Here is a 14,786-nt window from a genome sequence, read left to right as displayed (position 1 = left end):
AACTTTTTCCTAAAATGTAGTGAGGATATATCTTTTTTTTTTTTCAAGACATCAATAAATGCAGATGCAAAAGCACAAATTTGTACTAAAACTGTAGACAAATGCAAGAGTATGAGTCATTTTCAAGTAGTTTCTTTGGACAACATGCAATATTAAAATTGCAGGAAAGACTTGATGGACTGCTAAACGGGCAAGTATTGACAGCATGTCAAGTGAGAAAAATGTCTTCTGGGAGGTGTGAGAGATTTTTTTTTTTTTTCGTATCATCAGCTAATTTCTGCAGTAGAGGATTCCTCCTTACTATCATATCATTTGGGTGATAATGAAAAGACAAAAAAACGAAGCCTTGCATTCAGAAAGGCAATTGATCTGCAGTAATGTGAGCTAAAAAAAATGCATTATAGACAACAAATAAGAGGGCTCCTGTTGTATTTTTAAAGAAATATTTGGAAAGAGGGAGATAAGAGGTCAGTCATTCTCTATATACAGTTTTCCTTGTGGTCAGCGAAAGTGAGGTGTACTGCACTTCGTGATGCCCAGATGGGATTAAGTTAATGAAATATGGCCACTTCAACTGCATTTTCAAGTATACCTTGTCTAATTGTATTTTAACCATACAAAGTAAAGCAGCAAGTAGAAATCACATTTTCCTTCTTTGAAGCACAGGAGAGGTATGATTGTTTGGTGTCTACTTAGAATTCCCAGTCTGTTTCATGTTGATTTGTAGTAATGCATCCAAGTTCAGTCCCAGCTGCTGCTGAGGGCAGTGCCAAGAGCTCTGATCTACTATTTTGAACAGGAGGCGGTAACAGGGACAGTAGTGAGCTCTGTGTTTGTTTTTTTATCTAGAAAGAAGAAAAGAAACAAAAAAGGACTGCCCATAAATCTGCATAACCTTGTATCTGACCATTAAAAACACATGAAATCATAGAGCCGTGTTCTTTCATGTTACAATACTGAAAGCAACAGGAAAAGAGGTTTACCTTTCCTTACTCTAGAGAAAGTTGAATTAGTCTTCCACAACTGATCACATTAGCTATGCAGTTCTTCTGCTTTTAATCAAGAATATTAACCAATTTTCTTATTAGTTAGGCCAACTTATAATAAAATAAAAACTGTTTGAAGCAAATAGGCTGTTACCTGCTGCTTTTTGCTTTCAGCTGATCTAATTATTCCATAATCCAACTCTAAAATTTTGTGACTTATTTAGATTATAGCTGTGTCATTTAATAAAAATTAGTAAACTCACCTGCTTGAAGAACATATGCGAAAGCAAACTGCTTGCTGATGGCCTGGAACACAAAATGAATGATAAAATTACATTTTGAAAAGTTAAATACTGCTTTTGGAAAAGGGGCTAGGTTGACAAATCAGTTTCAGCTGTGTGGTTATTTGTCCATAGAACAAATGTGAAGCATGAGGAAGGCAGCACAGAACTCAAACTCTGTGCCTCAGTTTATAGCAAGGACACTACTAAACAGATCAGTTTACTTTTAGTTTTCTTTTCATTTTTCTGCTTAACAAAGAATTTAATGTCTCATTCAGAAAAGACATCGTACTGAAAACATACTTCAGTTTGTTGTTTTTTCTTGGACAGAGTGCAGGTTTAAAAATTAAACTTGTTGAACCACCATACGAAGTACAGTCATTGTAAGAGATTCAGGCCTGGGGGATGTCAAACAAGCCTGTAAAAGCACAGTTCCGTTACCAGGCATAATAGTTCTTAAAGTACAAGACCAATGTTAAGTGTAGTGTTTTGTAGAGTAATTCTGGTCTGAAATTCCGATTTTAACAGCATTCAACTAATTATTGTATCCTAAACTGTGAGCTATACTTAGTCTAAGACTGAAGTGACAGAAAATTAATTTTTATGAGAATATTACCTTTTCTCGGGATCCTGTTGCAAACAAAGTTCTACCAAGTTGTGGAAGGCAGGGGAAAACGTTTTGGAAAAGGGAATTTTTAGTCTTTCACTGGTCATTGTGCGTGTCATACTCTCACCAATTCCAGAATCAACACCTGATCGGGAATTCTTCATCCTGGATTCCCCATGGGGGAATGTATTTATATCCCAAGGACAATATGCAGGACCTTTCAGTTTTTGCAGCAGCATCTAGTAGAAAGGAACATCATTTAGAAGATTCCAGCACCTATCTAGACCTACACAGGCTATACTATGAAACTTCATAAATTGAAGGATTATTTGATCTAGCAAGAAGCATGCATGTTCGAAATAACTAAAAGCAGACATCATTTCATCAGTAATAGTACTGATTTCTCTCAATAAAACAAAATAATCAGAGTTTTCTGAAGTAGAGATTAGTTCAGCATCATACCTGAGTGCAAGGCATCTCTTGAAATGGAACACGTCCATTGGCTAATTCACATGCTGTGATTCCCACACTGTAAATATCAGACTTCATGTTATACCCAGACAAATCCTGTAAGACGAATAAAACTACTGCATCACTAAAGCTATTGATCAGTACAGACAAAAATACATCTACATATTACAAGATTTTAATATCCTGTAGTCTACATAGGATTGAGGCAATCAACAAATTGTGAAACCTGCGGCTTTTTTCAAAAATCTGAAGAGAATTTTTAGGCTCTGCACTAGTTTTCAGGAAGAAAGTCAGGTGAAGAGATTCAGTTGTACAGCACCACCTTACTAATGGCTTTAAAACCTGTTCTCTTTAGGAAAACTACAAATTCAGCATATCTGTTTTGTTCTGTTTTGAAGCTGCAGTTCAACAGCTTCTATTGCACTTCCACAAGCAGACTTAAGCTAGAAGTTGAGTACTTCCAGTAACTTTGAAATAGGAAGAATGAAGTGTAATTTATACTGACCTGTCTCAGTAGTTCAGGACTCAGCCAAGGAAGTACAGATGTACTAAACTGGGGGAAATCATATACCACCTTTGACTTTTGTCCATTGTTAACTAAACTGTAAAGATTGTTTAAACCAGAGAGAGAAACCAGTCCGTCCCCTGAAATCAGAATGTGGCTAGCTTTAATATTCCTGTAATACAAAGTTGTAAATTTTAGTTACACATTAGTCAAAGCACCACTAAAGTAGAAAGGCTTTCCTATTTCATTAACTTACATTGAGATGTTTACATTCAGTTCTATTTATCAGATTAATTTCATGAAAGGTCTTCACTCAGTATGTCTTTTTTAATACACCCCAAAAGAGAGGAGAAGAGGCTGGCAAGAAAAACTGATTGCCAGAAATTGGAGAAGGACCTTCCTTTCTGGCAAAGGATGTAAAGTAAGGAAGTTACTTCTACAACTCTCATTCTCTTCAGCTTCAAAAACATAAACCCAGACAAATGTATACAATGATTTAAATAAGAGGACTGATGTTACAGAAATACAATTCCTGTACCAGCTGTCTTTAAACAATTTGTGGATATCTGTTCTTGTTAAGCTTCTGCAAACTTGGTTCTGCTATATTATTAAAAAAAATGCTCCTGCACTATGTTTGACATAAGAAGGAATACAGAAAAAGGAAAGGAGACAACACGTGAGATGAAAATGGGTTTTGAAATGAAACTAAATTCTTAATAAACTAGATGCTGTAATGTGATTCTTACCTATGGCACTGACATTCTCCTACCTGTGAATGTAGCCATTCTGGTGCATGTAATTTAATCCTCTGATTGCACCAAACAGAATGTTCCCTATCAAAGCTTCACTCATTCCTTCAGGAAAGTAAGTCTTCAGCAGGTGTCTAGCAGAACCTAGAAGAGGGGGAAAAATCACTAACAACTATCTAAGTCTAACAAGCCTTGTTAAACTATTTGTCTATGCTTGCTTCCTTGCATGCATTCACAAGAGTGGTATTCTTGTTTTTATACTGCCTATGGTACATCAAGAAAACTTACATGGATGCAGCTGATGCATCCATCAAAGATCACAGTCAAGTCATGCTGGGTAACTGAAAGTCTATGCCAAACCTGCACTGAAACCAAACAAGTTTTCTGTTGGCAAAATTAAAAATTCTGTAAAGTCAAATGCATCTCTCAGTTATCATTCCACACATTGTGGCTGTTAGGATTAACTGCAATTTAAGTTCAAATGCCAATCTTTGCTGGGGAGGAAGATGATATACAGAAGGCTTCTCTAAACAATTGGTTTAGGAAGGTGTGCTCCACTCTCTTCTTCTGTACAAGACAGGAGATGCTTAAAAAACACTCATGAACTGTGTGGCATAAACTGTATCAGTCCTTTTTTTGTTACTATTCCTAAACTGCAGTTAACAGTCCTTACCATAGGCCATGAATGGAGAAATGACCCAAAGCCAACTACCAGCTGTAAACACAGTCCAAAACGTCATTATGTTGGGATGCTGGAAAAAGTGGGATAGAACCACCTCATTCTATGGAATTAAATGAAAATGGATATGTTAACCACAAGACATCTGTCTTACTAAGAGCATTAATTATGTCAGTAAGCAGTAGAAAGAACTGTTCCCTGGGGGCATTTATACTGAGTTGCAGGTGATGTGCGTAGCCTGCAATAGAAATCCAAATAGTTTGTGTTTGACTGCGTTTGTCTGAAGTCAAGTCTAGTTTATTCATGGTCTGAAGTTTTGCTGTTAAATGCAGAGTACAAAATGCCTTTCAAAAGAAAAGTTGTACAATTATGAGGATTTCTAAAACATTTGCCAATGGTTTCTTCAGAAAGCAACTCTCAAATTTATACATGCCTCGCGTTGTGCCTTTGAAGTGAAAACGTGACCTAAATGACCCAGTAAAAACACGAAGGCTACCTCTGTTTAGTAAACTCCTGTGTGTTCATCAGTATCTTCACCAAACTGGCACTGAATTGCTGTTGCTTTACCTGTAAGGTTTTCAAATGCTCTTCAGAGCAACTTTCTAGGTCTGTGATCCTTACAGCAACTTGCATGCCTGTAGGTGTATGCCGTGCAAGGTAGACTGAAGTTAAGTTGTTGAATCTCCTTCCTGAAACCAGAAGTGGATACCTTAACAATGGAAAATGTAATAATCTACCACATAATTTTCTTCATATTTAGAGATCACTTTGCAGTTACACTTTACATCACTTTTAGTATCCACATTAGAATAAACACACATGCACAGTGGGATTCAGTGCAGACATCCTTAGGACAATCAACTCAAGTAGCCAAATGGTAAGAGATGAAGTTAATGCTGTATTTATTGTTCACATACCTTATATTAAAAGAGACACTGATGTCCAAATGCACAAACTTCAAAAGAAAATTTCAGATAACTGTTGATTTCTTATATTTTAAAACAAGTGATAACTGAAACATGAGAGCTGTTCTGTACTTCTCTCAACTAAGTAGATACAAGATTAGTTCTAGTAAGCTGATAATACATTTTCCAAACTTAATAAATATTTATTGCAGTTAGCAATAACCTAGCAAGAGAATGCATCTGCAAGAACAAGAAATATTTTAAGGTATGGTTATATTACCTATTTCCACCTGGAGTTCATAGTGAGAGACATTGGAAGAACAAAATATCATTTCATTCCCTCCTGTAGATGGGGGAATCCAGGCTAGTTCAGAATCAGCCTAACAGTGGGGAAAAACACAGTTTTCAGAATTACTGTGTACATTTATTTGTTTAAAGTAAATGCAGAAATACCATTAATCAGAATGTTAAGATCAAATACTCAAGTCAGAATATTCAGGACAGTGCTTTTACCACTATGCTGAGACTTAGATAAATAAGCTGCTGCGTTTTTTTGTGTTTTTTTTTAAACTACTACAAGATTAAGAGTAATACTTAGTCACCTATAGTTCTCTTCTGAAGTGGGAGACCCGAAGTACTGTGGTTATTTTTTTTAAGATGTGCCCCCTAATGAGATAATTTTTCACATGTACAGCTTCATATTTAACTTTGCCAGTTAATTTTTTTTCTTTCTTCTTACCAGGCATTCATGGATGCTGCTCTGAGATTGCTTTTCTGGTCTGAGTGACTCAACTGGTGTACGTAGAATACAGGAACAGTCCTTGAGAACAGAAACAAGCGAGTGTTAGTGGACTTGCTGCAATTTATTAAACATGGCAAGGGGAAAACATCGGAAGTAATCCCTATAAGTTCAGAAAGTTTTCCACTACAAGCAGTTAAGAAACAACACAGAGCATATGGCAGACCCAGAACTAAACAGTCTCCTTTCCCGAAAGTTGATACAACAGCACTGTGGAAATCTCCTCACGTATGACATTTCACCAGAACTTTCTCACTTTCAGGTATGACTGGGTAACTAGGTACAACAGTCAAAGATTCTTAAATACAAACTTACCAAACAAGACATGGAACTGCTTTAGATGAGGGGAAAAGTCATATACACCCATTTATCCTAGAAAAATTAAAGTAGCAACAACATAAGATTGTCCATGAACATGTGACGAACATCAGTCTCTCTTTAAATCAGAGCTGTGAGGCATTCCTGTTATCTCACACACACAAACTTCTGCAGGTTTGGGAAGGCCTGCTTGTATCAAACCTTTAAGCAGCGTGCAACGTACGTTTCAACTAAAGTTTTCCTTTTTAATTCATGGGTTAAGAAATCCTATTACCATTTCTGAACGAGCAATGTAATTACAAGTTAACTGCATAAGTGCAGAGAATAAAGAAGAAATAGATTCATGAATCACTAGCAGTTCATAAGAAAGAAAAAAAAATGTATGTTTTAAAGGAGCACAGCTGTACTAGTCATATTTCAGCTCAGCTGCGTGCAGATGAACTAGCTCACAAAAAGCAAGCCAAAAGCTATTACTCTCAGTTGTGAAACGTAGAGTGCAAATACTACTGTAGGGAACTTGAGTAAGAAAAGGAGGAAAAACAACTAATTTTTTCACATTACTTAGGTTACAGAATCAGCGTTCAAACATCACAGATCAGAGTAGCCACTTTGCAAGTCCCCTAGCAGACTTGCTTTCTGCCTAATGTTTTGAAAGCTTACGTGGGGAGGAGAGAGAGATGACTGTCTAATAAGTATATGAGGTTTCTGAAGTGTAAAGTGAGACTAACTAATTTACTTTAGCTACCTGATGATCTACAGGTGAGTCTTCTACCATGAAGAATCCTACTTGGCAGATGACATAAAATCCACCAAGGGAGGTAATTCCATCTTAACACGTGATTATTGCTTGAAAGTTAACTTTAAAATGGTGAACTACTACATCAGAGACTGATCATTCTGTTTATCAAGGAGATAGGCTTGATTATATCCATCATTTAAATTATGTATGCTGTTTAATCAAGGCAACAGTCTGAAAAGGTAACAAGCACTGACCACCCATCCACTGCCAAATATCTAATCCTTAATATCTTTATCCTAAAAAAATTGCTTGAAGTAATTCCTTTTTAAAGATGAAAAATGGAGACAAAAAGAGATCCTTAATAGGTATTTGGCTTCTTCCAAGGATCAGGACTTGACTTACCCAGCTTCACTGAGAAAGTCTGTGGCAGGGTAGGAAAAAAATGCAAATGCCCCGAGACATTGGCCAGTACTGTAACAGCTATGGTATCCTTCTCCTATTGGAAGAAAGAAATCTCATGCCATCATACAAAATAAGTTACTCTGTTGCTTGGAACATGAATCTGCAAAAGTTAGGCTGAAGAATAAAGTCTTGATAACTAGAACATACTAAAGTGAAATTGAAGAATTTGTTCAAAGGTATGAAAGGGTATGACCAACCATCAGATGTGTCTGTGATTCACATTTTTCAAATAACATCAATAAGGTGTTTTTTCTTTTTTTTCCTTCTGTAGTTTAATATTGCTTCCATTTTCATTATGATTTTGGGTCACGTCCCTACCTAAACCTTTTCTACATTTTTCTTTCTACAACACAGTCTTTCTTTGTACTGTAGATCGTGAGAGCAGCAGCCCACAGCTGAACTGACACATTCATCCTAGCTTGGCCAAAGCTTCAGATGCGGTGAACAGTGCCGGGAGAAAGCAGTTTGATCTATTCACAGGAAAACACAAACTGCAAACTGCGAAGACTCTGCAGCCCAAAGCCCAAGTACCTCAACCGCAGGTCGCGGTTCTGTTCCCGCGGGGCCGCAGCTGGCACTCGAATGCGGGAGCGGCCGCAGCAGCTCCTTGTTACATACCCTGAGGCAGGGTGACCCCGGGAGCCTCCCGCAGCGCCGCTCCCCACTTGCTCTGTTCATCGTGCACCGCGCCTTCCCCGCGGCGCCCCCACCTCCCTCCGGCCCCCCGCGGCGGCCAGGATCGGGCTGCCCCTGCCTATGCCCCTGCCAGCGCGGCAGCAGCGGCCCCCGCTCCCACTTCCCCGGCCCGCCCGGCTTCCTCCGCAGTGGGCCTGGGAGTGCGGCGCTACCGGCCCGGGGCCCCCTCACCCCCAGCACGGCCGTGAAGCCCTGCGGGAAGGAAGCGCCCGTTCCTACCCGCCGCCAGCCCGAGGCCCCGCCTCACTCTTAGCCCAAGCGGAGCCGCAGGGGGCGGTGGAGGCGGCACGGCGTACTGTGGGGCTGACGGTTTGCGCCGGTGGGTGACTCGGCCCTGCCGCGCAGCTTGCTGGGATTTGTAGTTCTGCGGCCGCAGGCGGGCGGAAGCCAGCGCCGCCCTGCCTCAGCCGCCGGCTGATTACGTTGGGGCTGCCGCCTGGCGTCCCCGTCGACCTCGGGTGCCGAGGGCGGGGGGGTGGAGCGCCGGAGCAGGCTCGGGGCGGGTAAGAGGTGTTCGGCGCTGAGCTAGGGTGGCACAGTCGCCCTGGTCTCTTCTCTCTGTCTCGCGTGTTAACCTCTTCAGAGCTGCATTCTCTCCCTTGTCTCTTGGGGCCGTCCCCCGCTGAGCTGTGGTACCGCCGCGCTCTCTGGGTTCTCCCGCAGCAGCCGACATGCTGGGCATGGGGCGCTGCGGGGGGCGCGCCGCGGCTTGGCGTGCCGTGAGAGCACGGGGCTGGTCCCCCACTCGTCTGGCCTTGTGGCTCCGGGCGAGCCGTACCGTCACGTATGGCGTACGCTCCCGGGGAGGGAAGGCAAACAAAGAATTCCTCATCCTTTCCTGTGTTGCAATTGACAGAAATGGTTTGTTTGTTTGTTTGTTTGTTTTCGGGTGGTAATGTAGATACGCATTATGTTAAGGCTTTATCCGTTCAATATATATATGCTTAGACTGCAGTCAGGTGTTAGACCCTTGCTAGTGATGGCTGTGACTGCAGGCACGGCAGACGGTGTGACCTTCAACATGCTCTCTAGTTTCCTGTGTTATGAAAATACGGATTTTAAATCATGTGGGCTCTGCTTGGAAGTTCATGTTTCTGCTCTTAGAAGACAAAGCTTGATGAAATTTTAATTGTGGTCCATCATACATATGGTTTTGAGGGCAAGGAGATTTTGGCTTCCATAAATTTTTTAATTATAGTGTTGCATTCTGATCTTCTGAGTAAACTGTAATAATAGCTTTTTTCCTGTCAGCCACCCTAGTGAAAAAGTGCTATATGGAGTTGCAACCTTTATTTATTTATTTATTAAAAGAATCAATCTATAGGCTGTTGAAAACATACTTTTTTGTTTTTTCAGAGATACTGTTGACTGATTGTGAGAATGCAATGCAAATACCTACTCTACTAGGAAATAACTTTTGACACAATGTGTTACAAGGTAGCATAGCAGGTTAGCTTTCATATACTTGTTATTTTTGTATAAAGGTGTATTTCCAAGTAAAAATTTGTTGACTTCTTAGGATTTTGGTCTTTGGTGCAATGATAACCACTCACTAAAGCCTGCAACTATCTGATTTTATTTAATTACTGATGCTTGGCTGCTAAGAATATTATGTAGGATATACTGAAGTTCATCTGTTATCTTCTTTTCATATATTTTCACCACTAGTCATAGTATAACTAGAATTTAATTTATTTTGTCAGAAGGAGGAAGGAAAAAAGTAGGACAGATATATGGAAAGCTGGATCTCATTAATTCTGTTGTCTAAAGGAGAACCTGTTAGTCTTTTTTCCATCTTTCCAGTTCTCGTCCACAGCTAAGACTACATGACTGGATGCGCAGACTGGGGGTGATGTGATACCTTAGATGTGAAGGTATTTGGCACTCTGTTCGTATTGGTACAGCCAGACATCATCTTGTCTGTTTGGAGGTACACTGGTTTGAAGGACTTGAGGAAACATAAAGGAAATGCACTGTAGACGACTAGTAAATAATGCTTTTCAACCAGATAAGTGTGCTCAATATTCATTTCTACTACTGTGTTTCTTGACTACATTGCCTTTGCTTTGAATCTCTATTTTCTTGCTTTTGGTATATATACATTTCAGGAAAGTTAAGTAGGTTGTTTACCTCATTCTTGTACTGAAAGTGTGCATACTTTTTTGTTTGCTTGCTTGCTTTTAATTGTGCTTTTAATATAGAAGGTAATATGAAAACAATGAATTACTAATAGCTGAAATTTGACAGCTCTTTAGTGATGGTGTCCTCTGTTAGAACTGTATCAGTTTATCAAATTTCTATGATGAGTATTTGAAAGTATAACTTAAGGAGTAGAGTGCTGGAAAATCACAGGCTTTTCTGCTGATAGTTTACATCTAATAGAGGCCTTGCTGTGGTGAATATCATGCAGTTGAAAGGCAATATTTTAGGAGGGATAAACGTGATTTGTTGATAGTTTTCCCAGAAGATACAAAAATAACATTTTCATAGAGATGTTTACAAAAGAGATGACAAATCCTTTTATCTAGTTGGATTGCTAGCAGTACTCTGGTGACTGGGTCTTACAGATCAGTCTGGTTTATTTTAATAAATACAGAATTATAACTGTTAAAATGCTGAGCACTAGCTGGGGTATATATTAAGAACTTTAAATCACTTGCTTGACTGAATTCAGCTGTGCATCAACCTGAAAACATTAGTGATTTTAGTGGAAAATGTTACGTTCATTTGAAGTATACTTGTATACTTTATAGACAACAAGATTCAATTTTTAAAGAACCCTCTAACAAACTTTTAATGAAATACTAGCACAGCACTTGCCTCGTGAGTGTATATCACATTTTTATACTCCCTAATCAACAAATACTGGATTCATGACAGTTCTTTTTTTCTTAAAAAAAAAAACAAAATAACTAAAAGAAGAAATAAAGTCTACCTGCAAGAAATAAATGTATATGCGTAGTAATGTTTTGATTGTGCATTTATGGAAAAGAAGTAGTAATTAATAAAACTTGATATGGGTATTTCCTGTAGGTAGCATTCATCGGTTCAGCTGAAGATAGAATTCTATTAAGGATATGTTATTTTTACATTGTGTGGTAACGGTGGTATAGACAACCTCCAAGCATGGAGGACTTGCCAAAAACCTTGCTATCAAACTGTGATATGCAGCAGCATACATGTACACATATGCATAAAGCTTATATACCTGTACTTAAGTTGTTTGTTTGTTTGTTTGTTTTTGTTCCCCCCCCCCAATGGAAATTGCATATTATTGCAAATGGCTGACAAGGAGAAAAAGTCACAGAATCACAGAATCATCTAGGTTGGAAGAGACCTCCAAGATCACCTAGTCCAACCTCTGACCTAACACTAACAAGTGATCCACTAAACCATATCATTAAGCTCTAAATCTAAATGTCTTTTAAAGACCTCCAGGGATGGCGACTCAACCACTTCCCTGGGCAGCCCATTCCAATGCCTAACAACCCCTTCAGTAAAGAAGTACTTCCTAATATCCAACCTAAACCTCCCCTGGCACAACTTTAGGCTGTTCCCCTCGTCCTGTCACCAGGCACATCCTGTCACCAGGCACGTGGGAAAATAGACCAACCCCCACCTCGCTACAGCTTCCTTTCAGGTACCTGTAGAGTGCAATAAGGGCACCCCTGAGCCTCCTCCAGACTGAACAATCCCAGCTCCCTCAGCCGCTCCTCATAAGGTTCTCCAGAACCCTCACCAGCTTCGTTGCCCTTCTGTGGGCTCGCTCGAGCACCTTGATGTCCTTGTAGCGAGGGGCCCAAAACTGAACACAGTACTCGAGGTGCAGCCTCACCAGAGCCGAGTACAGGGGGACAATCACCTCCCTAGACCTGCTGGCCACGCTGCTTCTTATACAAGCCAGGATGCTGTTGGCCTTCTTGGCCACGTGAGCACACTGCTGGCTCATATTCAGCCGACTATCAACCAATACTCCCAGGTCCTTCTCGGCCAGGCTTCTTTCCAACCACTGACCTCCCAGCCTGTAGCGCTGCTTAGGGTTGTTGTGCCCTAGGTGCAGGACCCGGCACTTGGCCTTGTTGAACTTCATACAGTTAAAGTGAGTCTGTCTTGGCTGAAGTCTGGATGAAAAGCCTGAGAGAACTGTTGTGGCCAGCTTCGTGACCCTCTTGATATTCGTCATTTTCCAAGATGTGTTCTCCAGCTTTCACTCTGAACCCTTATCCCACCCCAAATTCAAAAAAATCCAGGACATGCACAGGGTTCTATTTTTATTCTGTTTTCTTAGAGTTCTTTTCATATATCAGTTTCTTGAGGTTATTACTGTGTATAGTTGAGGTTTGCTTGTGATTATTTAGTAGTATGTTATTAGGACTGTGTTTGCTTACTCTTTAAAAGGATTTTTTTTTTTTTCCTTACATGAGAGAAAAACAAACATTTAGGTTTCTATAGGGACAGTAATGGCTGAAAGCAACATTGGTGTTAGGAATGCAGCAAGTGTTAGTTGTGATAGAAAAAGTTCACACAGACTTGTTTTTCAGTATACATTACTTTGTCTTCCATCTCTTGCTATGTACTGTTGGAGGATTTGGTCTCTGCCTCTGAGCAGCAGTCCCAGGAATGTTTTTGGCAGCAATTCAGTGTGGTCATGTTTGCTGTAAGAATAGAACTGTTTCATTAACCTTGAAATGCAAAATATTTTTCTTGTTACTAGCTGACTTGACAACATTTCAATTGTAGTAATAAAAAGTAGTGTGTTTAATGACTCGATAAAATTGTTTTTATATTATATATTAACCTAACAGTAAAATTCAGAATTCTAGAGTAATTGACTCATTCATTTGGCATCCTTTTGGAAAATTAATTTAGAATCTTCTTCATTGTTGAAATTTTATTTGTGTTAGTTGTGGCCTGTTGTCTCGTATCCTATAATTGCACAGAGGAACAAATCTAGTTTAGTCTTTCCAAGTGATGGTGAGTATTCAATTGCTCTCAAATGGAAAACAGAGGAAATAAGAGTATATTTATATTTCAGTTTGGATGATGTCAAAAAAGATGACATATTTTGAATATGTTTTGAAGTTTTTATGCATGAAGAAATGTACACATACATTTGTTTGTCTAGTATTTCCAATTGTAAAAGCAACTCATCTCAGCTTTCAGTTAATTCAAATTTGAGCTCTCTGTTGATAGAAAGTCTTCTGAGTTATGTTGCATAATAACAAACTTAAACAGTTATGAAAAAACAACCATAGTACACATGGTATAGCATTTTTTTGTTTGTTTTCTTTATAGACTGTCAAGGTTTTGGTTTAAAAAAATACAGAGGAAATATTTTGTAATGTGATTAACCAAATATAAATAAAACATTGACTTGGATTAATATCATCCACTGTCACGTGGTTATAAAATGGAAATAATTTTTAGAATACAGTTTGTGAAATGTATTGCTGTACTAGATCAAATTTCTTCTGTGACACTTAAGAAATCTTTGAAACTCGAGGCAGACTAGTTATAAATACACATATAAGTAAATATGACAGTAAGACTATAGGAAATGTTGAAAATAGTAGCTGATAAAATGTCAGAGTAAGACTGCATACTTTCATATTATTTCCAGTTTGCTTATTTAGAAGAAGTTGTAAGTCCGCATGTGAAAATTTTCATCAGCTTGTACCTATGACTATACCTGTAGAATATGGATGACTAATTCTGTTTTATTTTACAAAAACACTTGCACCGGTATTTGGACTGTGTCTTACACATATAGATAGTAACTTAACTATATATAGCGCAAATTGGATATGACTCAATTGTTTTTTGTTTTGAGTTTACATTACTTGCATAGATCAAAAAAAATTAATGAAATCTTCATGCAAAAGCAGTCATTCCTTATGTTCTTGCTATTACTGAAAATAATATTTTTATATTGTTTTAGAGAAATACTTGCATTTATTATAAGTATGCAAGAATAGTAACTTTCATCAAGTAGAACAGGAATTTTCAGCTTTATAAGTTTTGCTATTGATTCATCATTTTGGAAAGTCAGTCTAAGCACAGACAGTAGATAAGTGATTTTTTTTGCTGTTCAGAATTTTGGCCTTATATACGTGCACTTGGAAACTTCCAAGTATTTCAGCCACTTGTGTCTCAGTAGTCTCCATCATTTCTGATGTCACTTAAATGCAGAGATAATGTCTTTGCTAATGACAGTCTTTAAATTCTCAGGTAAATCTGTTTCAAGTCATATGACTATTTAAGGTAGACAAAATCAATAAAAGCTTGAGTGTCAATTGATAAGAAATATTGTGCTCATGTTGACCATTCCTCTGATTTTCCCTTGCCTTCCTAGAAATATTGTGCTCATGTTGACCATTCCTCTGATTTTCCCTTGCCTTCCTAGAAAGCTGCAGAAGTGACAGATTAAAGAAGGATTCTGCCTTGCATTGGATAATTGTTTTTAAAATTGGACAAGAGTATAAATTTTGTGAGGGAGAAAAAAGCAAGAAAAATCAGGTATTAGTTACAAATTTCCTCACTTTCATGTGTCTGGAATATTAATCAGGGTTGACTTGTATAGAATATTTAC

At 38.7% G+C, this 14,786-nt stretch overlaps 2 protein-coding genes across 34 annotated transcripts in view; one reads left to right on the top strand and one right to left on the bottom strand.

The window, feature by feature from the left end:
• TRAK2 (trafficking kinesin protein 2) overlaps positions 1–14,786 on the top strand; it is a 42,029-nt gene that overhangs the window by 3,183 nt on the left and 24,060 nt on the right. For 4 of the 21 annotated variants that reach the window (XM_083842559.1, XM_083842557.1, XM_083842564.1 and 1 more), the window contains exons 1-2: positions 7,047–7,118; positions 14,601–14,713. The gene's annotated coding sequence lies outside the window, so the exon portion shown is untranslated. Of the gene's footprint in view, positions 1–5,925; positions 6,245–7,041; positions 7,119–8,567; positions 10,072–14,600; positions 14,714–14,786 lie in introns of those variants that run through there. The other 17 variants (XM_083842558.1, XM_083842569.1, XM_083842552.1 and 14 more) reach the window with 13 other exon arrangements.
• Positions 26–8,552, bottom strand: STRADB (STE20 related adaptor beta). Of its 13 annotated transcripts, none has more exons than XM_083842654.1 (13): positions 8,417–8,552; positions 7,442–7,535; positions 6,298–6,354; positions 5,923–6,003; positions 5,464–5,563; positions 4,846–4,967; positions 4,273–4,381; positions 3,620–3,743; positions 2,851–3,022; positions 2,337–2,441; positions 1,884–2,113; positions 1,250–1,292; positions 26–845 (listed from the first exon to the last, which is right to left on the bottom strand). In XM_083842654.1, the coding sequence occupies exons 3-13, from the start codon at positions 6,307–6,309 to the stop codon at positions 693–695; spliced, it is 1,251 nt and encodes a 416-aa protein (XP_083698780.1). In that variant the 5' UTR covers positions 6,310–6,354; positions 7,442–7,535; positions 8,417–8,552; the 3' UTR covers positions 26–692. The 13 variants fall into 13 exon arrangements, with proteins under 13 accessions (XP_083698780.1, XP_083698781.1, XP_083698782.1 ...); XM_083842655.1 differs by having other exon boundaries at positions 8,445–8,551; XM_083842656.1 differs by lacking the exon at positions 8,417–8,552 and adding an exon at positions 8,369–8,400.

This window comes from Anser anser (assembly GCF_964211835.1).
Source record: "Anser anser genome assembly, chromosome: 6".
In the NCBI taxonomy this organism is placed as follows: domain Eukaryota; kingdom Metazoa; phylum Chordata; class Aves; order Anseriformes; family Anatidae; genus Anser; species Anser anser.
Note: the sequence above shows the minus strand (reverse complement) of the source record. Positions and strands in the feature narration are given on the sequence as shown.